The sequence below is a fragment of the Scyliorhinus canicula genome, chromosome 13 (assembly GCF_902713615.1).
Source record: "Scyliorhinus canicula chromosome 13, sScyCan1.1, whole genome shotgun sequence".
NCBI classification, from domain to species: domain Eukaryota; kingdom Metazoa; phylum Chordata; class Chondrichthyes; order Carcharhiniformes; family Scyliorhinidae; genus Scyliorhinus; species Scyliorhinus canicula.
Genome location: NC_052158.1, coordinates 28,770,737 through 28,795,030, shown reverse-complemented (window position 1 = coordinate 28,795,030; position 24,294 = coordinate 28,770,737). Strand labels below are relative to the sequence as shown.

The window sequence follows — 24,294 nt, the reverse complement described above, 5'->3', positions numbered from 1 at the left end:
ACATTCACAGCGAGACTTCGCTGAGCGAGGCAATTCATTGCACAAAGCACAAATCTCCTCGCAGAGCACGGGATGCAATTGGCAACTTTATCCATTCCTGGATTTAGAATTTGAGGGATAATTATTGGAGCTTTTTTTTTAGGCAGCTTCAAACAACAGGGGATTTCCATTGCTTCAGAGCCTGTCGAGACGGGCCGAAGCAATGCGACAACCCCAGCAAAGTGCTTTTGAATTGCAGTCGCCATTGGGATGCATCAACGTGGCAGCCAACGTGTGCACAGCAAGATCCCACGAACTGGCAATGCAATCATGAGCCGATTGGTGGAGGGATAGATATCGGCTACCACACCTGGGATTAGCTCCCCCTGGCCCTTCTTCCTTTCGCAATAATAACTCCTCGAGGCCTTTCAATGCCTGACTGAGAGGGACAGGTGGTAGGCACCTCCGACCATGCTGCACCTCCCCGCCAAACCGCATTGGCTGGGCAGGGAACCCGAACGGGTAACCTTCCTGGCTCAAACCGCAGACAGTCCGGCTAACTCGCATTGACGCCCCTTCCATACTCCCTCAGCCCTGTACTGAAGAAAATCAGCCCAGGTTGCAGTCAAGGCTGGGACGAGGTGGGGAGGAATGGTGGTGGTGGCGTCCAAGGGAGCCAAACCCACAACTTACCTGATTGAAAGCTTGGCATTTTTCCAGCAGACCCCAACTGGGAATTTGCAAAGAGATTTGTTTTAGTCCCTTTGGTGTTCAGCCTTCCATTGAAGGGTGGCACAGTGGTTAGCACTGCTACTGCACAGTACCAGGCACACGGACTCAATTTGTTTAACTAATCTGTTAAACAAATCTCCCACGTGCAAGTTACTTGATGCCGGTTAATTATTCGAACAAAGGATGCAAAGGCCTCGCGGACGGCCTCAAAGGAGATGTATTCGATTGGCTGAGGGGCCTTGAGTTATATAGAGAGTCTGGAGAAGCTGTAGCTGTTCACCTCCGAGCAGAGAAGGTAGGGGGGGGGGGGAGATTTGATATGGGTGTTTGAGAATTTGAGTGATTTTGGTAGAGAGTAAACGAGGATAAACTTGTTTTTCAGTGGCAGGAGGCTAAGTAACCAGAGGAAAGGGGTTGAAGGTGTTCGACAACACAAGCAGAGGTGAAAAAGGAAGAGAACCTTTTTTTTCAATGCACTGAGTTGTTGTTTTGGAGAATGCATTATCTGACAGGGTGGTGGAAGCAGAGTATTTTGTTAAAAAGGGAACTGGATAATTACCCCATGCAGGAGCAAGGGGACCATGCAAGGGAATGGGGATAATGGGATGGGTCTTTCAAGAGCCTGCCTAGACATGATGGGCCAAATGGCCTTATTCTGCACCCATTCTCTAATCCTATGCAGAGCTCAAGAGGTGTTGTTACTGTGCCAGTAACAAAAGTCTGACCTCCGAACTTGAGACCTTAATTCATTCCATTTGATTGTGGAGGCAAAGGTCACGTGATGTAGAAGATTGAATGTTGGCAGCAGGGTAGGCTCATTTTGTAGTGTCAATGTATTGAGTTGCCAAAACAGTAATCTCCGTAACCTTATCTTGGTGAAGCATTAGTGAATGGAGATTGGCGCTACGTCCAGCATGCAGTAGGGTGTGGATGTGTCAACAGTTTGTTATGGTGCCTTCTCAAGGTCACTGAATACCCAATCTCCCCACAGGACAACGTAGAAAGTAGAAACAGGAGTAGGCCATTCAGCTCCTCGAGCCTACTCCGCTTTTCAATATGGTCATGGCTGATTCTCTATCTCAATGCCATACACACAAGCTCTCTCCAGACCCCTTCACACCTTTAGAGTCTAGAAATTTCTCCATTTCCTTCTTAAAGATATTCAGTGACTTGGCCTCCACAGTCTTCTGTGGTAGAGAATTCCACAGGTTCACCATTTCTCCTCATCTCAGTCCTGAATGGCCCACCCCGTATCCTGAGACTGTGACCCCGGGTTCTAGACACCCCAACCAGCCAGAGGAAACAACATTCCTGCAAGTACAGGACAGAGAGAGAGAGAGAGAGAGAGAGAGAGGGGAGAGAAAAACAAATGGGGAGAGAGGAGAAATTGAGGGAATTGTTTTAATATTCTATCACGGGTTGTGGGCATCGCTGACTAGGCCAGTATTTATTTCTCATCCCTAATTGCTCCTTAAGAAGGTGGTGGGGAGCCACCGCCTTGAACCGCTGCTGTACGTATGGTGTAGGTACACCCACTGTGCTGTTAGGGAGGGAGTTGCAGGATTTTGACCCTGCAACATGTGAAGGAACGGCAGTATATTTCCTAGTCGGGAAGCTAAGTGACTTGGAGGGGAACTTCCGGGTGGTGGGGTTCCCCGTCACCTGCTGTTCTTGTCCTTCTGGATGGCAGAGGTCCAGGGTTTGGAAGGAGATGAAGAAGGAAGGAAGGAGATGGAGACGCGCGGAGGAAGAGAGCGACAGACAGAATGAGGCATAGACAAAGACTGAGAGAAAGAGAGAGAGCGAAAGAATGAAGTTCTGCCCAAACCCTCACTCCTCTTCAATCCGGATTGGATTGGATTTGTTTATTGTCACGTGTAAGGAGGTACAGTGAAAAGTATTTTTCTGTGTGCAGCTCAACAGATCATTAAGTACATGAAACGAAAGGGAAATAAAAGAAAGTAAATAATAGGGCAACACAAGGTACACAATGTAACTACATAAGCACCTGCATCGGTTGAAGCATACAGGGGTGTAGTGTTAATGAGGTCAGTCCATAAGAGGGTCATTTAGGAGCCTGGTAACAGCGGGGAAGAAGCTGTTTTTGAGTCTGTTTGTGCGTGTTCTCAGACTTCTGTATCTCCTGCCCGATGGAAGAAGTTGGAAGAGTGAGTAAGCTGGGTGGGAGGGGTCTTTGATTATGCTGCCCACTTTCCCCAGGCAGCGGGAGGTGTAGATGGAGTCGATGGATGGGAGGCAGGTTTGTGTGATGGACTGGGCGGTGTTCACGACTCTCTGAAGTTTCTTGTGGTCCTGGGCCGAGCAGTTGCCGTACCAGGCTGTGATCTCAGGACAATTGTGAGGAATCATCTACTTCGTGGGATGGATTTGTGTCTTTGTGCGATGGTGTAAAACTGGTGTTCGCAACTGGGGAGCCCAATGTACACGTCCCCCAGTGACTTCAATGTGAATAAATCTGGAGAGAGATGGAAAGTAGGTTTTCAGCTGACTAACACCCGCTTCATTCACAGAGTCTCCAGATCACTCAGCTGCCTGAAAGGTGCGTAGGCAGGAAGGGAGAGAACAGAGAAATCAATGAGAAATTGAGCAGAACACACGGTGGAACAGTGGTCACAGCGCCAGGGACCCAGGTTCAGTTCCAGCCTTGGGTCACTGTGTGGAGTTTGCACGTTCTCCCCATGTCTGCGTGGGTTTCCTCCGGGTGCTCCAGTTTCCCCCCACAGTCCAAAGATGTGCAGGTTAGATGGATAGGCAATGTTAATTTGCCCCTCAGTGTTCAAAGATGGTAGATTAGGTGGGGTTACGGGGATAGGGTGAGGAGGTGGCCGAGGTAGGGTGCTCTTTCAAAGTCGCTGCAGATTCGATGGGCCGACTGGCCTCCTTGTGCATTGTAGGGATTCTATGACATTGTGCCCTGAGATATCACTTCTGTTTGTAAGTCTCCTCTCTCAGTATAAACCATTGGAGCCTAGAATTGAACAGAAGCATTCGATAGCGTCATAACTTCTGGACCCCACTGAAGTCAATGGATCGGATTATCCAGAGAGGGGGTGCAGCCACTGTCTGATGAAATTCCAGCTCCCTCTCCGCTCTGCAAAATTCTTCTGTCTGTCTCTCCGCTCCCCTAATCTTTCAGACAGAGTCTCTCAGTCTAACAAGCAGACGATAATAGGATGCCCTCCTCAACCCATCACTCCTATTATTATCACCCTCTCATCTTGATATATTTACTGAGCTCTTAGCTCGCCAGTCTCTGTGACTGTGTCCTGCCTGCCCCGTCTGTGGTCCTTGACCTTCCTGTAACCTGCCAGTATTCTGAAATTCTCTGTGAAGTGAATGGAAGTGCACAGTTCTGGTTGCATTTATTAAAAAGAACCATTGAATGTGTAAAAAGAGGATTTGCAAGGATAATACCAGAACTGAGAGTTTGTACATATCACACAAAGCTCAGCAGATCTTTGCTGTCGAATACAGGCTAAGTCGGTGTATAAACGCAGAGATGACGGGCTAGATTCTCTGCTTGCCGATGCCGGAATCGCGTTCGGCGTTTGGCCGGAGAACCCCCGTGGTGCCAAAATTGGGGGCGGCGCTACTTTTGTGACGCTCCCCCCCCCCCTCCAAAATGGCGCACTCCACACCATCAGGACAGCCTCAAGACGTCATCTGAGGCCGTCCCTGATGCTCCACCCCCGATGGGCCGAGTTCTCGACGGCATGGGGCACGTGTGCTATTTTGTTTTATTATTAAGGGGCAATTTAGCGTGGCCAATCCAGCTAACCTGCACATCTTTGGGTTGTGGGGGTGAAATCCACGCAGACATGGGGAGAATGTGCAAACTCCACACGGGCAGTGACCCTGGGCCGGGAAATCGAACCCGGGTCCTCAGCGCCGTAGTCCCAGTGCAAACCACTGCGCCATGTCCCGCCCCACGTGTGCTATTTGTGTTCGGCAACCCAGTATGGCGGCTGCGGACTGAGTCCAGTGCCACCACAGTTAGGTGGGAGCCGTTCCGCGGGCAAGGAGGACTTTGGCGGGGACTGGGGGCACTGGTGGGGGATGGTCCGGGGGTGGCGAACCTGTTCAAAGGGAGGCATTATTTGGCAGGCCGGGTCCACCTGCGCCGGGCGCCATGACACCTCGCTGCATGCCGTCGCCGTGCACATGATGCCGAGGGCTCTATGGCGCGTGCCTGCTCGCACCCCACAAGAGGGAGGATCGGTGCAGCTTTTGCACTGTTTTTTCGGGCGTTAAACACCACTGTTCCCATGCCGGCGTCGGAATACTCTCCCAAATGGAGAATCCAGCCTGATGTGTGGGATACTAGAAACCAGTGACCATAAAGAGAAGATAGTCGTGAATAACTCTCATGCAAATTCCGACTCTTTGTGCAGAAAGTCCTGAGAATGTAGAGGCTTTCCCGCAAGCAGCAATCTGATTTAAGAGGAAGCTTGAGCAATAAAGGAATAAAAGGTTGTAAGAAACTGGGGCAGGTGTAGGCCATTCAGCCCCTCGGGCAACCACCACACACCCTCACATTATTCCGAAGCAGAGCAGAGGAATTATCCCCAATGTCCCGGGCCAACGTTCATCCTTCGGCTAACATCACTGAAAGAAAAAGGTGATCAGATCATTCTCACATTACTGGCTGTGGGAGCTTGCTGTGTTTTTTTTTCATTAATTAAAGGAATGTGTGCTTCGCTGGCTGGGCCGGTTTTTATTGCCGTCGAGAGTTCGCCACCACCTTGAACCTTTGCAATCCATGTGGTGTAGGTACACCACAGTGCTGTTAGGGAGGGAATTCCAGGATTCCGATGCCACAGCAGTGAAGGAATGGCAAACTATTTCCAAGTCAGAATGGTGAGTGACTTGGAGGGGAACCTTCAGGTGGTGGTATCTGTTGCCCATGTCCTTCTTGCCTCTAGAATTTGATTACGCTCCTGTGAACGGATTTTTACTGTGTTAAAGGCACTGCATCAATGAAGTGGTTGTTGGAGGCCTTGAGCATCAGGCCTACAACAGCACCTCTGCAAGCAGGGCAGGGTAAATTAACCCATACCTGCTATCCAAGGTCCTCTCATGTGCGCAGTACCTGCCCAGTCCCACATACTGTAACTCTCTTAACATTCCCCATCATATATGTGCACACGCCTCCCATTCACAGTCTATACTTTTACAAAGGAAGGGTCACGATTCCAAACAGAATTACATAGCAGTCATTCCTTGCGTGTCCGAAATGGAAGACTTGCACACGTCACATTCTATCGCATCATAGTCCAGCCCTGCGAAATTTTAAGTATTCCTGAGAAAAAGAGACAGGCAACCAAAGCTTTTCATCATCCACCCATCAGGACAGCTCGTAAAAAAAAAAAAAATATCAGCAGTAAATTCTACTTGTGGCGACGCAGTGGCTAGGACTGCTGCCTCAGTGCCAGGGACCCGGGTTTGATTCCGGCCTTGGGAGACTGGACATTCTCCCTGTGTCTGTGTGGGTTTCCTTCGGATGCTCCTGCTTCCTCCCACAGTCCAAAAGATGTGCAGGTTTGGTGAATTAGCTATGCTAAATTTCCCCTTAGTGTCCAAAGAGGTGTTGGTTAGGTAGGGTTGCAGGGATAGGGTGGGGAGTGGGTCTAGGAAGGGTGATCTTTCTGAGGTTCGGTGACTCAATGGGCCAAATGGCCTCCTTCCATACTGTAGGAATTCTATGGATTCTATTCTTTAAAAAAAAAGGAGAATGACAATTTATACTGCAGGTGAAGAGATTCCTGATTAGTTGGCAAGTGGACTCTGATTGGCCAAGATGTTGCCACGGAGAATGCCGCATGGAACAGTTAATGGCCCATCTTTGTTCCCATTCAAAAACAGCAGGTCAACTCAGATTGGTCAAGGCATTGCCCTGGGGAATGAACCAGGGAATGGCTGTAACCACCCCCCCACCTAAGCTTTTCTTTCGTATGAAAAAGGTGTACGGCGTGGATGTGTTCCTTCTGCCTGCAAAGTGCAGGGATCCGCATGTGATAACATGTGGTTTCTAGCACATGCAAGTGAGTCACTTGGGAGCCCGGCTGGAAATCCAAAATTGATTTTCAGTGAAGTCCTGAGCACGCCTAGGATTAATTCGCAAATGTTGTGCAGTGCAATCGCGGGATCACAACTGATTCCAGGCATCGTGTCTTGGGGTTTGCAAGCATGGGCCGCAAGCTTGCAGAAATACTCCAGTTCAGTCCTGCTAAATGAGGAATTTGAAGTATTTGCAAAGGGTGAAGGCCATGCAAGTGCAACTTCTTGATTTGTGAATGTGTGATAAGCTTCAGAAAAAGGAAAAATGCTCAAAGTGAAACTGGTTACAATCACAGCGAACTGCAACATAAAAGAAAAAAATTGAAGAGCTGTTTTACCCCCCCCCCCAACACGGCCCACTGAAAGGAAATAACAAAGATAACTTGTTGGGATACTAAATGTGCTTGTGCAGTTGATTGAGTGGGAAGCATGATTTCTCTCTGAGAAGATCCTGAATTACTGTCTGATTCACTCTCGTTATCCCGTGATCCTGAGTATCGATCACAAGTAGAATTCCCAGGATATTTCTTTCCTGGGGACAGGCACTTCGTTATTCTGGGAGATCCCACTGGAGGTTTTAGTGGTTTTGTGGTTTATCATTGCTTTTGTCATAGCGTGATGCACACCACAGTCATCCATCCATTCATAAGAGTGATTTCACTTTAACAGAGTCACTGGACTATGTGCTGTAACACACAGGAATCTCTCGTACCAAACAAGGCATTCAAAATTAGGGTATGTTGCATTGAGGGCTGTGTTCTATTAGTGTGTTACAGTGAGGGCTGTGCTATATCAGTGTGTTACAGTGAGGGCTGTGCTATATCAGTGTTACAGTGAGGGCTGTGCTATATCAGTGTGTTACAGTGAGGGCTGTGCTATATCAGTGTTACAGTGAGGGCTGTGCTATATCAGTGTGTTACAGTGAGGGCTGTGCTATATCAGTGTGTTACAGTGAGGGCTGTGCTATATCAGTGTTACAGTGAGGGCTGTGCTATATCAGTGTTACAGTGAGGGCTGTGCTATATCAGTGTTACAGTGAGGGCTGTGCTATATCAGTGTGTTACAGTGAGGGCTGTGCTATATCAGTGTGTTACAGTGAGGGCTGTGCTATATCAGTGTGTTACAGTGAGGGCTGTGCTATATCAGTGTGTTACAGTGAGGGCTGTGCTATATCAGTATTACAGTGAGGGCTGTGCTATATCAGTGTGTTACAGTGAGCGCTGTGCTATATCAGTGTTACAGTGAGGTCTGTGCTATATCAGTGTGTTACAGTGAGGGCTGTGCTATATCAGTGTGTTACAGTGAGGGCTGTGCTATATCAGTGTGTTACAGTGAGGTCTGTGCTATATCAGTGTTACAGTGAGGGCTGTGCTATATCAGTGTGTTACAGTGAGGGCTGTGCTATATCAGTGTTACAGTGAGGGCTGTGCTATATCAGTGTGTTACGGTGAGGGCTGTGCTATATCAGTGTGTTACAGTGAGGGCTGTGCTATATCAGTGTGTTACAGTGAGGGCTGTGCTATATCAGTGTTACAGTGAGGGCTGTGCTATATCAGTGTTACAGTGAGGGCTGTGCTATATCAGTGTTACAGTGAGGGCTGTGCTATATCAATGTTACAGTGAGGGCTGTGCTATATCAGTGTTACAGTGAGGGCTGTGCATATCAGTGTTACAGTGAGGGCTGTGCTATATCAGTGTTACAGTGAGGGGTGTGCTATATCAGTGTTACAGTGAGGGCTGTGCTATATCAGTGTGTTACAGTGAGGGCTGTGCTATATCAGTGTTACAGTGAGGGCTGTGCTATATCAGTGTGTTGCAATGAGGACTGTATTTCTCAGTGTATTACAGTGAGGGCTGTGTTAATGCAGTGCGTTCCAGCGGGTTCTCCAACCGTTTCATCCTGCTCCCAGAGCCGCCCCCACCCCCTCTGCCCCACACCCTCTGTGATGAATCTTAGCTGTCAGTTTCCCACCCTCCTTTTCTGGGTCAAATGATGGTTCACTAGCTGTATTGAAGGCCAGGGGCCAACAGGAACATGCGCTTGATAGGTCAGCTCTGCGTCCTTTATAAAACGAGAGGGGTGAGGCGTCAGCTGGTCACCCTGCCATTTGGAGGGATTAGCATTAGAGTTCTGAGTTTGTGAAGCCTTTCTAAAGGCAGATTTGTCACAAAGACTCATTGACAGAGAAAACGCCCTTTCAAAGCTTCAGGTTAACAGAGGGACTGAACTCAGTCGACTGCCCTTAACTCGGGTCAATGAGTCTCCTCCATCCCAGCACAATACTGCGGCGCATGTAATCGGCACTCTACTTTTTATTGAATTTTTCCAATTAATGGGCAATTTAGCGTGGCTCGTCCACCTACCCTGCACATCTTTTTGGGTTGTGGGGGTGAGACCCACGCAGACACGGGGAGACACCCTTCTTCTTAAGCAGTCCCTCGGGATCGAGGGTGACTCGCTTCCCCTCCGGTCTGGTGGGTTCTGAAATGGCTGCTAAGTACAGTGTGCTGTCAGTAGTCCCAGCCGCGTGTAGGGAAGGTGGCACCTGAAGGGTCTCACCCCGCAACCCAAAGGTGTGCAGGGTAGGTGGATTGGTCAAGCCAAATTGCCCCTCAGTTTTTTTTTTAAAAAAGGGACCTCTAAATGCATTAAAAAAAAAGAAGGGACAGGCCATTTAGGACTGAGATGAGGAGGAAATTCTTCACTCGAGATGGTGTTAAGTCTTCGGATTGCTCTCCCCCAGGGGGCTGTGGAAGTTCAGTCACTGGGCATGTCCAAGACCGAAATGTCTGGAGACTAATAACATCGAACAATAAGGGGGTAGGTCAGGAAAATGGCATTCAGGTAGATGATCAGCCAGGATTTAATTCAATGGGGGAGCAGACATGATGGGCTGAATGGCCTCCATCCTTCCCTATGATACTTGAGAGGATATAAAAGTTTTGAATGGGCTTTAATGAATGGCTGGGTATTTTTTAATACAGCGAAAGCTGTATCGGAGAGCTAGACCTTAATTTTATTTCATCGGATCAATCCGATGAATAACGACGGGACTGTTATGAGGAGAGATTGAGCGATGAGGTCCTGTAGTCCCTTGGGTGTTGTAGATCGAGGGGTTGACCACATTGAAATGTGCTGAATTCTTAGTGGGCGGGATGGGGTGGATGGGGATAGGATGATGCCCCCCTGGCTGGTGAGTCAAAAACCAAGGGGCGTGGCCTCGGAATGAGGGGACAGGTCATTTAGGACTGAGACGCGAAGGAATTTCTTCATTTCGATGGTGGTGAACCTCTACCTCCTCCCCCCCCCCCACACACACACTCCCTCCCCGATGTAATGGATCCCATAGCACCCCTTTGGTGATGAGTAGTGGAGTTATCCCCAGGGTCCTGTCTCAATAATAATCATAATTTTTTATTGTCACATGAAGTTACTGTGAAAAGCCCCTCGTCGCCACATTCTGGCACCTGATCAGGTAAGCCGGGAATTGAACCAATACATTGTTCCGCATTACAAATCGGCTGTCTAGCCCACTGAGCTAAACCATCCCTCTATATTTGTCCCTCCAACATTATCACATTTTATTCATAATGTTTATTCAACATTATCACAGGCAGTCTATTTGGACATTATCGCATTGTTGATTGAGAGAGTTTGCCGAGTGCAGGCCCCAACAGTGACTGCGCGTTAGCCAAGTGCAACAGCGGCCGTGAAACCTAGGCCACATGAGTGACGTTCCTTCAACTCAAGGGGCGGCACGGTGGCACAGTGGTTAGCACTGCTGCATCACAGCGCCAGGGAACCAGGTTCGATACCGGCCTCGGGTAACGTGGAGTTTGCACATTCTCCCCGTGTCTGCGTGGGTTCCACTCCCACAACATGAAGATATGCAGGTAGGTGGATTGGCCATGCTAAATTGCCCCTTTAATTGGAAAAAATAATAATTGGGTCCCTAAATTTATATTAAAACAAAAATACCTGACGTGGGACTTAAACCCTCAACCTTCTGACACAGTTGATTATCCAGTAAAACATGGGATATGGTCGGTACCGTAAACTGGGCTTCCAATTTACGGTATACTCGGACCAGTTCTGACCAGCACCACTAATTCCCCAAGGGCTACTGGCTTTTCCTGGCAAATAGCAGGCAAATTCAATCTGACATGTTTTGGCTTCAAACGCACTTAACCCCCCCTCCTCCCAGTTAGCGTGGGAAAGGATGGGCCTTGGCAGTATCCGGCCACGGGCTATTTCTAGCTGGTGGTCCCACATGCGACCGAAAAGAGTGCGGGAGCTGTGCTTCCTTTTTTGGAGCATACCAAATGCTGAGGGTTGACCTGATCTTTCCAGCATCGAAGGCCTAGATGTGGGCAAAGTATTTCCATTTTGTAGGAGAATTTGAAACCGGGGAATCGGGGTATGGGGTGGGGGTGCAGTCGGTTTTAAGTGGAAGCTACATGAGGGAGGAAGGAATGGAAGGATTGGCTGGTGGGGAATTCAGCAGCGGTAAGGTAGTTAGATCGTCTCTTGCTGGAGGCGGTCAATGCCTGGCATTTGTGTGACACAAATGATACCTGCGAAATCAGCCCACGCCCAAAAAAAGATGTTGTCCAGGTCTTGTTGCACTTGGATGAGACGAAGAGGTTAGGGAGGAGGATCACGTGGATCAGAGACGCCAGTATCAATTTGTGGGGCAGAGTGGCTTTTTCCATCCCGCAGCTTTGATATGTACATCTTAGATTGAAAAGAAATAGCATCCTGAGGTAAAGCTGCTGTCCAGCTCCTGACAAACTTCCCCATTCCACCATAACCCCTGCTCTTCAACTCTCTTCCCCCCCCCCCCCCCCCCCATCCATCCCCACAACATAGACTTGCACATAATATCCAGGGTGAGAGAGAGTGTGAAGAAGTCTTCGTACTTTCTGTAATGTGATGCCTGCTGCACAATGGGGAGTAGACACGGGATCCGCATTCCCACATGACCGGGCACAGCTCCTTCCCACAAAGACCTGTTTCCACCGAGTTAATGTTATAACTGGAATATGCAAAGTATTCCCCTGGCCTTGAAGGCACAGAGAGGGAGGCACTGGGTGTGCCGGAGATAGAAAAATATATTCGGAGAGGTGCATACACTCGCACACGATCAAAGAATCACACGCCGGGAGGGAGGGAGAGTGAGACTCTCAGAGAGACACAAAAGCAGGAGGGAGAGAGGGGTGCACAAAGAATGACACACAGACACGCGCGCGCACACACACACACACGGACTGAGATTGAGCAAGACTAGTGGAGAAAGAGACGCACACACTCTCACTTTTCACGCTCTCACACTTTCACACTCACTTTTCACACACTCACTCGCACTCACACTTTTCACACATCCTCATTTTCTCTCATGCTTTTCACTCACTTTTCACACACTCCTATTCTCACAAGCTTTCACACTCACTTTCCACACACACATTCTCTCACATACTTTTCACACTCACTTTTCACACATTTTCTCACACTTTTCCAACTCACTTTTCACACACACATTCACTCACTTACTTTTCACACTCTCGCTCTTTCACAAACACACTTTTCACCAACACTCACTCTCTTGCACTCTCACTTTTCACACACTCATTCTCTAATACACTCTTCACGCACAGCCTCTCACTTTTCACACTCACTTTCTTAACAGTCTCTTTCACACACACACTTTTCACACACTTTCATTCTCTCACAATCACTTTTTGCATATAATCACTCTTTAACATTCTTTTTCACACACACTTTTCACACGCACTCACACATTCTCTCACACACAACTTACTTTTCACACTCATTCTCTTTCACACACACTGACCTTTCACATACCCTCACATTCTCTCACACACACTTTCACTTTTCACACACACACACTTTCACTTTTCACACACACTCTCACCCTCTATCACACACTCTCTCACATTCTCTTTAGCACACTCACTTTTCACACACTCTCCTATTCTGTCACACACTCACTTTACACATACACTCTCTCTCACACATTGTCTTTTACGCACTCTTTCACGTTCTCTTTTATACACACATACCTTTTCACACACACTCACATTCTCTTTCACACATATACTTCTATCTCACTTTTCTCACACAATCACATTCTCACACAATCTCTTACACACACTCACCTTGAACACGCACTCTGTCACACACACACACACATTTATCACACACTGTCTCACACGGATATACACACCAAAACACTTTTCATATACTCACACTCCTCACACAGGGTTTCGTGCACTCACATTCTTTTTCACACGTGCACACTCTCTCTCTTACACACACTATCTCACACATTAACAAACCCACACAGACAGACATACACAAGCAGGGACACACACGGAAAGATTCAATGATACACACACGCAGACATTCACAGTCAGATCACCAGGAGGGATTCTTTCAAGTTGTGGCCAATGTGTTCCTGCACTGCCCTCTGGTGGCCAGCTCTTTTCCTGCTGAGAATTTCCATCCTCTGGTTCCTCTGCAACGTTGCTGGGCAATCCTTGGCTAGTGAGTGGGCCGCACAAGTGGCCCTTCTTCATCTCAGTGGGCCGCAAGTTTGAAATTGGGCTTGTTGACTAACCATGACCCCATGTATAAGATAGCCGAATATCTCATGACGAGTTATAGAAAATGTTTGATTATTTATATATTAATAGAACTGTCATCAACTTCAAATGGTAAAAACAAAAGGATTTACGCTCTGATTGGATGCGGAGGGAGCGCATGGCTCTCACCGTCGTTGTGAGCGATCAGCACACACCTCACTTCACTCGCCATCACTTTATGTGCGAATCAGGTACATGCTGGAGTCCATTATTAAGGATGAACTAACTGAGCATTTGGAAAGCGGAGACGGGGTTAATCCAAGTCAGCATGGATTTGTGGTTGACAAATCTTCTGGGATTTTCTGAGGATGTGACCGGTAGAGTGGACCAGGGTGAACCAGTGGATGTTGTGTATCTGGACTTTCAAAAGGTCTTTGACACGGTCCCACACAGGAGATTAGTGAGCACAATTAAAGTTCATGGTATTGGGGGCAATGTATTGACGTGGATAGTGAACTGGTTGACAGACAGGAAGCAGAGAGTGGGAATAAATGGGTCTTTTTCAGAGTGGCAGGCAGCGACCAGTGGGGTACCACAGTGTTCACAGTATACGTCAATGATTTGGATGAAGGAATTGCAAGCAATATCTCCAATTTTGTAGATGACAATAAGCTGGGTGGCAGTATGTGCTGTGAGAAGGATGCAAAGAGGCTGCAGGGTAACTTGGACAGTCCGGCTGAGTGAACAAATACTTGGCAAATGCAATATAATGTGGATAAATGTGAGGTTATCCACTTTGGTGGCAAAAACAGGAAGGCAGACTATTATATGAATGGTGGCAGTTTAGGAAAAGGGGAAGTGGAACGAGACCTGGGTGTCACGATGCAACAGTCGCTGAAGGTTGGTATGCAGGTACAGCAGACGGTGAGGAAAGCTAATGGCATGCTGGCCTACATAGCGAGAGAATTTGAGTACAGGAGTAGGGATTTATTTTTTAAATTTAGAGTACCCATTTTTTTTCCCAATTAAGGGGCAATTTAGCGTGGCCAAGCCACCTAGCCTGCACATCTTTGGGCTGTGGGGGTGAGACCCACGCAGACACGGGGAGACTGTGCAAACTCCAGACGGATAGTGACCCGGGGCCGGGATCGAACCCAGGTCCTCGGCGCCGTGAGGCAGCAGTGCTAACCACTGCACCACCGTGCCGCCCTAGAAAATAGCAGCCTTTGTCAAGTCGAATGTAATCTGGAATTAATAGATTCCTGCTTCATCCAAGGAATTAACGTACCTAACACACTAATTAGGAGCTGGATTAGGCCACTCGGCCCCTCGAGCCTGCCATGCCATTCGAGAGGATCATGGCTGTTCTGATTGTAACCATAGCACCATTGAAAATTTACAGCACAGAAGAAGGCCACTCGATCTTGTCCATTCCAGCCCGAGGGCACCCAGTTGCCCTTTCTAATTCCACTTTCCTGCACCCAGTCCACAGCCCTGCAGCTTCCAGCACTTAAGGAGAAGATCCAGGTACTTTTTGAGAGTTTAGGGCCTCTGCACCAACTCGCGCAGCAAATTCCAGAATTCCACAACCTCACATTCCTGCCGACCCCTATCCTTATCACAAATCACCTTCCTCTTCTATTCCTGTGATTCGATTCCGGGCGGGATCTCAGCCCTGTGTTTCTTGCTCGCGCACCCTTTACTGGCAGCGGGATTCTATCTTTCTGCTGCTTGTCAACGGGAATTCCCAGTAAAACCACCCCATACTGCCGTGAAACCCACTGGCGGGTGTGTTCTGCCAGCAGGAAAAGTGAATCCCGGAGGCCGGTGAATTCTGGCCCATATTAAGTTGCATTGAATGTACATACAAGTTCTGTGTTGATCAGAGTAGGACAGAGTCTGGGAATTCTACAGCAGGTAACAAAATCCTGACGCCCCAGGGCTGCCCGTCCACCCATTGACAAGACAAAATGCAGGAGTGTGATGGAATATTCCCCACTTGCCTGGATGATTGCAGCTCCAACAACACTCAAGAGGCTCCACACCATCCAAGACAAAGCAACCCGCTTGATTGGCATCCTTGCCACAAACATTCACTCCCTCTATCACCTAGGCACAGTGGCAGCCGTGTGTACCATCCACAAGACGCACTGCAAGGACTCAACAAAGTTCCCTCGGCAGCATCTTCCAAACTCACTACCGTCTAGAAGGAACAGGGCACAGATGTACGGGAAAACCATCACCTGCAGTTTCTCCTCCCAAGTCACTCAGACCATCCTGACTTGAACATGTATCGGCCATTCCTTCACTGTCGCTGTGTCAAAATCCTGGAACTCCCTCCCTAACAGCACAGTGGGTGTACCTACCCCTCAGGGGCTGCAGCAGTTCAAGAAGGCGGCTCACCACCACCTTCTCAAGCTGCCAGTTAGGGATGGACAATAAGATGCTGGGTTAGCCAATGACACTTTCCCTCCCAAGCAGAATTTTTAAAAAGCTAAACAGGCCATCGGGTCCAACTGATGGTTAAGGTCCACATCGCCTTCCTCCCACCTTCCACATCTCATCCAGAGAGCTGGTTCAGGCATGATGGGCCGATTGGCCGCCTGCTGCGCTGTAGCAATTCTGTGATTCGTCGTTCCAGCGTAGTTTCCTGTTGCTTTCTCCCTCGTGTGTTTATCTCGCTCTCCCTCAATGGCAAGAGGGAAGGTTGGCAAATGGAATGTTGCCGTTTATTGCAGAGGGGAATGGAAGATAAAAGTAGGGATATTTGACTGCAGCTGTACAGGGCCTTGGTGAGACCACACCTGGAGTGTCGCGTGCAGTTTTGGGTTCCTTAGTTGGAAAGAAAAGATGCAGGCCGGAATTCTTTGGTCTTTGCAATTCTCATTTCCCCCTGGCAGCGCACCCCCGCCCGCAGGTTTCCGGATGGTGTCTTCCATGGGAAATCCCATTGACAAGTGGCAGGAAGAGAAAATCCCACTGCCAGCAAGTGCCGCGCCGCCGAGAGACACGGAGTGGGGGGGGGGGGGGCGCGGAAAATCCAGCCCATAATTACATTCAAAGTAGTTCAGAGAGGGTTCATTTCTGGGATGGTGGGCTTATATTATGAAGAGACGTTGAACAGTTTGGGGTGATGGGTGAGCTTAATGAAACATGTACGATCCTGGAGGAAGTTTAGAGGGTAGGTACCGGGAAGGTGTTTCCACTTGTCGGGAAGACTTGAACTGGGAGGCACTGTTTAAGAATAAGGGGCCCGACCATTTACGATGGAGATGGGAAGAAATTTCTTTTTCTCTCAAAGGGTTGTTCATATGTGGAATTCTCTTCCTCAGAAAGCAGTGGAACCTCGGACATTGGATTTATCCAAAGCAGAATTAAAGAGATTTTTGATAGGCAAAGGAGTCCAGGGTTATAGAGATGGGGGGTGGGGGGGGGGGGGGGGGGAAGGGCAGACAGGAAAGTGGTGGTGAGACCACATCCAGATCAGCCATGATCTTATTGAATGATGGAGCAGGCTCGCATAGTCTACACCTTCTGCTACGTCCCATGTTCCTGTAAGTTGAGCTAGTTGCGTATTGGCCTTTGTGCATCCGGCGATCTCTCTTATGGGATCTATGAATTGCCAATCAAGAAATCCAGTGTTGTAATGAAACTATCTAACTGAGCTCTCTCTCTCTTTCTCTCTCTCTGCAGAGCGCTGTCGATTTGCACTGGGTATGCAGGACTCGGTGATCCCTGACGAAGATATTGTTGCTTCCAGCATGTGGTCTGATTCAACAGCAGCAAAGCATGGCAGGTAATGCTCCACCAAGGCGGAGGCGGAAGAGAATCCCCCACCGGCGCATGCGCGAACCGGCGAAGGCCTTTCGGCCAGCCCTGACGCCGGGCGGAGGGCCTGAAAGGCCGCTGGTGCTGGTTTTGGCGCCAGTCGGCGTGGTGCCAACCGCTCCGGCGTGGGCCTAGCCCCCAAAGGTGCGGAGAATTCCGCACCTTTGGGGAGGCCCGACGCCGGAGTGGTTGGCGCCACTCCCCTACACCGGGACCCCCCGCCCCGCCGGGTAGGGGAGAATCCCGCCCCTAGTCTCCCTGTATCTATGTTTCAGTAATCAACACCAAATCATAACCCTTTGTTTCTATTTGCGCCGTTAGCTCATTAAGTTTGTTTTGAATGCTTATTGTATTTAGATACAAACCTTTTACATTTGTTTTAACGCTAAATTTCCCTACTCTTCCATAATTCCGTGGTGCCTAAAGACATTCACCTATTCTGTCCCTCACTTTTATTTTCTGGTAACCATCCACCACATCGCTAACCGACACTCTTACTTCCTCCTTTATATTGGGTTTTCTAGTTTCTAGACCTACAACTGAAGCCCCCACCCCCTCCCCATTTAGTTTAAAGCCCTATCTACAGCTCTCGTTACGCGATTCAATAGGTCTCTGGTCCCAGCATGATTCAGGGTAGGTGGATTGGCCACGCTAAATTGCCCCTTAATTTGACAAAAAATAATTGGGTACTGTAAATTTATTTTTTTTTAAAAACATTTTTTTAAAAAGTACCTAGATGAGCAGTTGGCACGTCATAACATTCAAAACTATTGGCCAAGTGCTGGCAAATAGGTAGGGCAGGTGTTTTTCATGTGTCGGTGCAGACTCGATGGACCAAAGGGCTTCTTCTGCACTCTAATTTTCTTTTATTCTAATTGCCCCTTAACCTGTCCCCGGGCAATGTGGTCGATGTCTAACTCCTCCCTGAAATGCCTTGCGAGACACACAATTTCTATGACAATTAGGGATAGGAATTAAATGCTAGCCCAGCAGTGACACCTGTGTCACAAGGTCAGATTTAAAAAAAGGTTCTCATGAAAGTTTGCGGATGGGGGGGGGTGATTTAGCCAGCAGGCGAGTTGGTAAGCGGAGGGGGGAGGAGAGGTTGGAAGTAATTTGACAGAAGTGCCAGAGGTGAGACGAGGAGAAACCCTTTTTGAACGGCGAGTTGTGGGGATCTGGAATACGCAGCTTTCAAATGTGGAGGAAGCAGATTCGACAGTAAGCTCCAAACGGGAATTGGAAAAGCGAATGTTTTCAGGACGACGGGAGAGAGCAGGGAGAGTGGGACTGACTTAAGGGGAGCCGGAGGTACAGTGCAACTACCAGAGGAACAGCTGCTGGGACATGGGTTGAAATTCCACCACAGAAGTTAAATCCAATTAATAAATCCGGAATATAAAACTACTCATAGTTCACGACAAGTAGCCTCAATTGTTGTACAAACCTATCTGGTTTGTACAGGAAGGAAATCTGCTATCCTTAGCCAGCCTGGCCTATGTGTGGCTCCAGACTCCACGACAATGTGGTTGACCCTTAACTGAAATCATAGAATCCCTCCAGTGCAGAAGGAATCCATTCGGCCCATCGGGTCTGTATCAACCCTTGGAGTGAGCGCTCTACCCATGTCTACTCTCCCGTCCACCCCATCCATCCTTGTAACCCCATAACCTAACCTGCATATTCCCGGACACTTAAGGGGCAATTTATCATGGGTAATCCACCTAACCTGCACATCTTTGGACTGTGGGAGGAAACCGGAGCACCCGGAGGAAACGGCAGACACGGGGAGAAAGTGCAGACTCCACACAGTCACCCAAGGCCGGAATTGAACCTTGGGTCCCTGGTGCTGTGAGACAGCAGTGCTAACCACTCTGTCAACATGGCCCCTGCAGGTCACTCATTTTCAAGGGCAATTAGGGATTGACAACAAATGCTGGGCCTTGCCAGGTGACACCCACAAACCCTGGCAGGAATTTTCAAATTTTAGATGTAGAAACAGAAATTGCTGGCTAAAACCAGCAGACGGGCGGCATCGGCGGAGAAAGAAAATTGGCTAACGTTTCAGATCAAAATGACCCTTCTACAGAACTGAGGATGGTTAGAAATGTACAGAATGATATTGTCAGAAAGGGGTCGGAAGAGTTGGGGCAGAATAGAAGACCAGGGGTCATGGGCGTAAGTCAAAGGGGAGTGTTAATGATGCCATTAAGGGGTGAAGAGTGTTAATAGTGGTAAAACGTGAGGTCGCTGAATGGGAAACAACTGACCAGCAAGGGATAGGTGGCCGAGTGGAGGAGGGGTGGGTTTATGTTGGGGGAAAACGATGGACAACAAACTGCAAAAGGGGAAGGGGAGGGGCTAAGATGGAGGGGGTGTTACTGTGTAAAGTTGCTGGGATCCCTGTTAAATCCAGGAGAAAGAAATGTAGGTTACCCTTTTACAGAGGCGCGAGGGGCCGATTGGCCTCACCAGCACTATGGAAGGAAAATCAAGAGAGATAACAGGGGACTGCACCGACATCTTCCAGCCCCCCCCCCCCCCCCCCCCCCCCCCCCCCCGCCACCCCCGGCATCCTTCCCTCTCCGCACCCCCACCTCCCGATTTTCACCGTTGACAGGAGTTAAAATTCATCCCATTGACCAAATGGTTTTCAGTGGAAGAGATTAATCCTGTCAGTCCTCTTAAAATGTGGTTGGTCGACTATTTTGTTGACGGGAGGTATACTGACCACCTCGTGTCCACCACTGAATCTTGCGTCTGTCTGTCTCAATTGGAATCCGCAGGTTGGGTACAGAACATGGCGATGGAGCCTGGTGCCCGGCAAAATCCGTATTCCGAGGCAGTACAGAGTTCCTGCAGATTGACCTCCGCAAACTCAACTTCATCACCCTGGTGGGCACCCAGGGCCGCCATTCCAATGGGCATGGCAACGAATATGCCCGCTTCTACGGGCTGCATTACAGCCGGAGTGGCGAGAGGTGGATGACCTGGAAAGATCGGAGGGGAGTAGAGGTAAAGAGATCACCAAATTCCTGGAGAATGTTTGTGTGAGAGTGCGTGTATCTTTAAGTTGTTTGTGTGAGAGTGAGTATATGTTGTGTGTGTGTTTTCTATGTGCCGTGTCTTTGTAGTGTATGTGTGTTGTGTGGGAGAGAAAGTATGTGTGTATATGTTGTGTTGTACTTGTGCTGTGTCTTTGTGTTGTGTGTTATGCGTGTGTGGTGTGTTGTGTTGTGTGTGGTGCGTTGTGTGTTTTATGTGTGCATTGTGTGTGTTTTATATGTGCATTGTGTGTTATCTGTGTACCTCAATGCACACACCCACCTGAGGTACCAGCTAGGGCTCACTGGGTAGCTCTTTCTCACCCCTGATTGGCAGATTATTGATTAGAGCATCTCTCCAGAGACTTGAGCACAAAAAACCTTTGTCTATCACTCCAGGGTAGCACTGAGGGAGTGCTGCACTGTCAGATGTTGTTTTGTTTCCAATGAGCTAGTAAAACGGAGGCCCTCCGCTGGGTGTGATATATCCCACGATGCTATTTTGAAGGAGGGCAGGGGAGCTATCCTCCGTATCCTTTTTTTCCCAATTAAGGGGCAATTTAGCGTGGCCAACCCACTTACCCATTTTTGGGTTGTGGAGGTGAGACCCACGCAAACACGGAGAGAATGTGCAAACTCCACACGGACTGTGATCCAGGGCCAGGATCGAACCTGGGACCTCGGTGCTGTGAGGCATCAGTGCTAGCCACTGTGCCACCGTGCTGCCCTGACTATCCTCCGCATCCTAGCCGATATTTACCACTCAATATCAGAAAAACAGGTTAGCTGGGCATTATCCGATTGCTTTTCCTGGGAGCATTCTGTGCGCACCATGCTGCCCTCTTTTCTAAATTCCAAAGCTCTGACCAGTGCACTGGCTGGTTCGCCTGCCTATTCAATGGATTTACTGCACTCTGGGCAAACTAACTTTCCCCATTTATCAGGCGGAACAATGGTTTACTCAACCAAGAGCCAGATTCACCAGTCGAGGGGCATTGCTGCCTCACAGCACCAGGGGCTCGGGTTCAATTCCCACCTGGGTGACTGCCAGTGCCGAGTTGGCACTTTCTCCCCGTGCCTGCATGGGTTTCCCCCGGATGCTCCGGTTTCCTCCCACAGTCTGCTTAGGTGGGTTGGCTGGGCTAAATTGCCCCTTTAGTATCCAACAGATTAGTTAGGGCTTACGGGGATAGAGTGGGGAAGTGAGCCGAGGTCGGGGTGCTCTTTCGGGGGGTCAGTGCAGACTCAATGGGCCGAATGGTCTCCTTCTGCACTGTAGGGATTCTGTGAACACAGCAGTGTGGTTGATTCTTAACTGCCCCTCTGAAATGGTCCCAACAAACCGCTCGGTTTAAAGGCAATTTGGGATTCACAACACCCACATCCCACTAAAGAATTTTTTTAAGTTGCTGCATGGCTAAAATTTACTGCAAAACGAATGGATATTCATTGGGCTGGGTGAAAATTTACTTCACTCCGCCTGAAGGTCCATATGTAGCCAGTTCACAGTCACTGCACTGGCTGACAATCCACTCAACCCAAAGCTCTGACCAGTGCACTGGCTGGCTGACCTGCCTATTCAATAGATTTATTGCACTCTGGGCAAACCACCTTTCCCCATTTATCAGGCGGGACTATGGTTTACTCAACCAAGAGTCAGATTCACCTGTCATGGGGTAGTATGTTCAACCGAGCCCCCACTCGCTGCGCTGTGCGGCAATTGACTTATTGGCTAAATCCTGCTGCAGTTTGACAGAGTGCGACGTAGGTGCTGAAAGAAGGCCATTCAGCTCATCAGGTCCATCCACACCACCCTCCTCCCAACCCGTCTTCCCTCCAATTAACCTAACCTTCTATTCCTTTCTCCGTGGCGTATCTATCTTAACTTTCCCTTAAATGCTGTTCCCCTCAACCTCTTCCTGGGAGTAGAGAGTTCCATTATTCACACCACACTCTGGGTAAGGAGGTCTATTCTAAATTTAGATAGGACCACCTTTAGTTGATGGCCCTTTGTTCTGGACTCCACACACAAGGGTAAGCACCTCTGTGTTTACCCTATTGAACCCCCTCCTAAATCTGAGGTCCACGGCCTTTCCACTTTCAGGAAAAAGAGCCCTAGGCAGTTCTTTTTTTAAAATTTAGAGTACCCAATTCACTTTTTCCAATTAAGGGGCAATTTAGCATGGCCAATCCACCTACCCTGTACATCTTTGGGTTGTGAGGACGAAACCCACGAAGACATGGGGGGATTGTGCAAACTCCACACGGACAGTGACCCTGAGCCGGGATCGAACCTGGGACTTCTGCGCCGTGATGCAGCAGTGCTAAACACCGCGCCACCGTGCTAGCCGAGCCCCGGTCAATTCAATACCTCAATAGTTCTTTGGGGTTGAATTTTCCAGCCCTTCCTGCCGATGAGGTCTTCCACTCCCGCCGATGGTTCCCCACCCCCCACTCCGCGGCAGGTTCCCTAAACGTCGCAGCTGGCGAGCAACGCAAAATGCCATTGACGTCAGCGGGACCAGAAGATCCTGCAACCGGCCAATGGCAAGCCAGCTCCACCGCAGAGGGGGATGGGACGGAAAATCCCACCCATAGTTCCGGGGTTGGCAAGATTCAGATTCGAGGTTATGATCAGGGCCGGTATTCTCCAGCCATTGGGATCCTCTGTTCCCTCCGGCAGCGCACCCTTTCCCGGCGGCATGGGGTGGCTTCAATGGAAAATCTCATTGACAAGGGGCAGGAAGAGACAAACCTGCCGCCAGCGAGTGGCGAGCCGCCAAGAAACACGCAGCCGGGAGATTGGAGAATCCAGCCCCAGATCGGCCATGATCACATGAAATGGTTGAGCAGGCTTGAGGAGCTGAATGGCCTACAGCTCCTGCTCCTTTTTCATCTGTTCACATGCACAGGGGGGAGATGGTGGTTCAGTGGTAACATCACTGGACCAGTAATCCAAAAGCCCAGGCTGATACTCTGGGGAGCGTCAGTTCCAATCCTACCATGGCAGCCATCCTGCGGTGGAATTTGATTTCAGTTAATAAATTTGAAATGTGTTGACCATGACAACAATCGTCAGTTTTCATTAATAGCTCACCTGGCCAATTCATGGATGTTATTCATTGTGCACTTTTAAGAACTGGATAACATCGAACATTAGGTGGGGGGGTAGGGGGACTGTAGAACATAGAACAGTACAGCACAGAACAGGCCCTTCGGCCCTCAATGTTGTGCCGAGCAATGATCACCCTACTCAAACCCATGTATCTACCCTTTACCTGTAACCCAACAACCCCCCCTTAACCTTACATTTTAGGACACTACGGGCAATTTAGCATGGCCAATCCACCTAACCTGCACATCTTTGGACTGTGGGAGGAAGCCGGAGCACCCGGAGGAAACCCACGCACACACGGGGAGGACGTGCAGACTCCACACAGACAGTGACCCAGCCGGGATTCGAACCTGGGACCCTGGAGCTGTGAAGCATTTATGCTAACCACCATGCTACCCTGCTACCGTGCTGCCCCTTGCTACCGTGCTGCGACTGTATGTGTTAATCGTGACTATGGGTGATTTCTGATTCCTTTTTGTCATTTATTTATGTTTGCTAATGTTTGGGGGTTTGGTGGGTGGATGGGATCGTTGTTATTGATATGGGGATCAACTTTATATTTGTTACTGCTTATTGTTTATTGTTGGTGGGTGCAAATTTGGGAGAAAATGTGAAAAAGGAGAATAAAAATATATATTTTTTAAAAAGCAGCTCACCTGCCTCACTTGAGGGAAGGAAATTGCCATTCGTACCCGGCCTGGCCTACAGTCGACCCCCACCACCCCCTTCCCCCAATCCATAGCAACGCAGCCGACTTAACTTTCCTTTGAAATGGCCCTCGCAACCCATTCAGTTTGACGGATGGAACGAAGGTGCACTTTCACAGACTTCCTTTGTGAATACAAAAAGGATTGACTTGTGAGCAATCTGCAGCCACACGGCTGCACCTAATCCCCTACATGTCTCCTGTCTAAG

At 49.0% G+C, this 24,294-nt stretch overlaps 1 protein-coding gene across 5 annotated transcripts in view; it reads left to right on the top strand.

Moving 5' to 3' along the window:
- The window catches only part of LOC119976347 (discoidin domain-containing receptor 2-like), a 187,323-nt gene that overhangs the window by 104,057 nt on the left and 58,972 nt on the right, over positions 1-24,294 (top strand). For all 5 annotated transcript variants that reach the window (XM_038816820.1, XM_038816824.1, XM_038816823.1 and 2 more), the window contains exons 3-4: positions 17,086-17,188; positions 20,007-20,235. In XM_038816820.1, the coding sequence (XP_038672748.1) occupies positions 17,086-17,188; positions 20,007-20,235 (332 nt within the window). The remainder of the gene's footprint in view (positions 1-17,085; positions 17,189-20,006; positions 20,236-24,294) is intronic.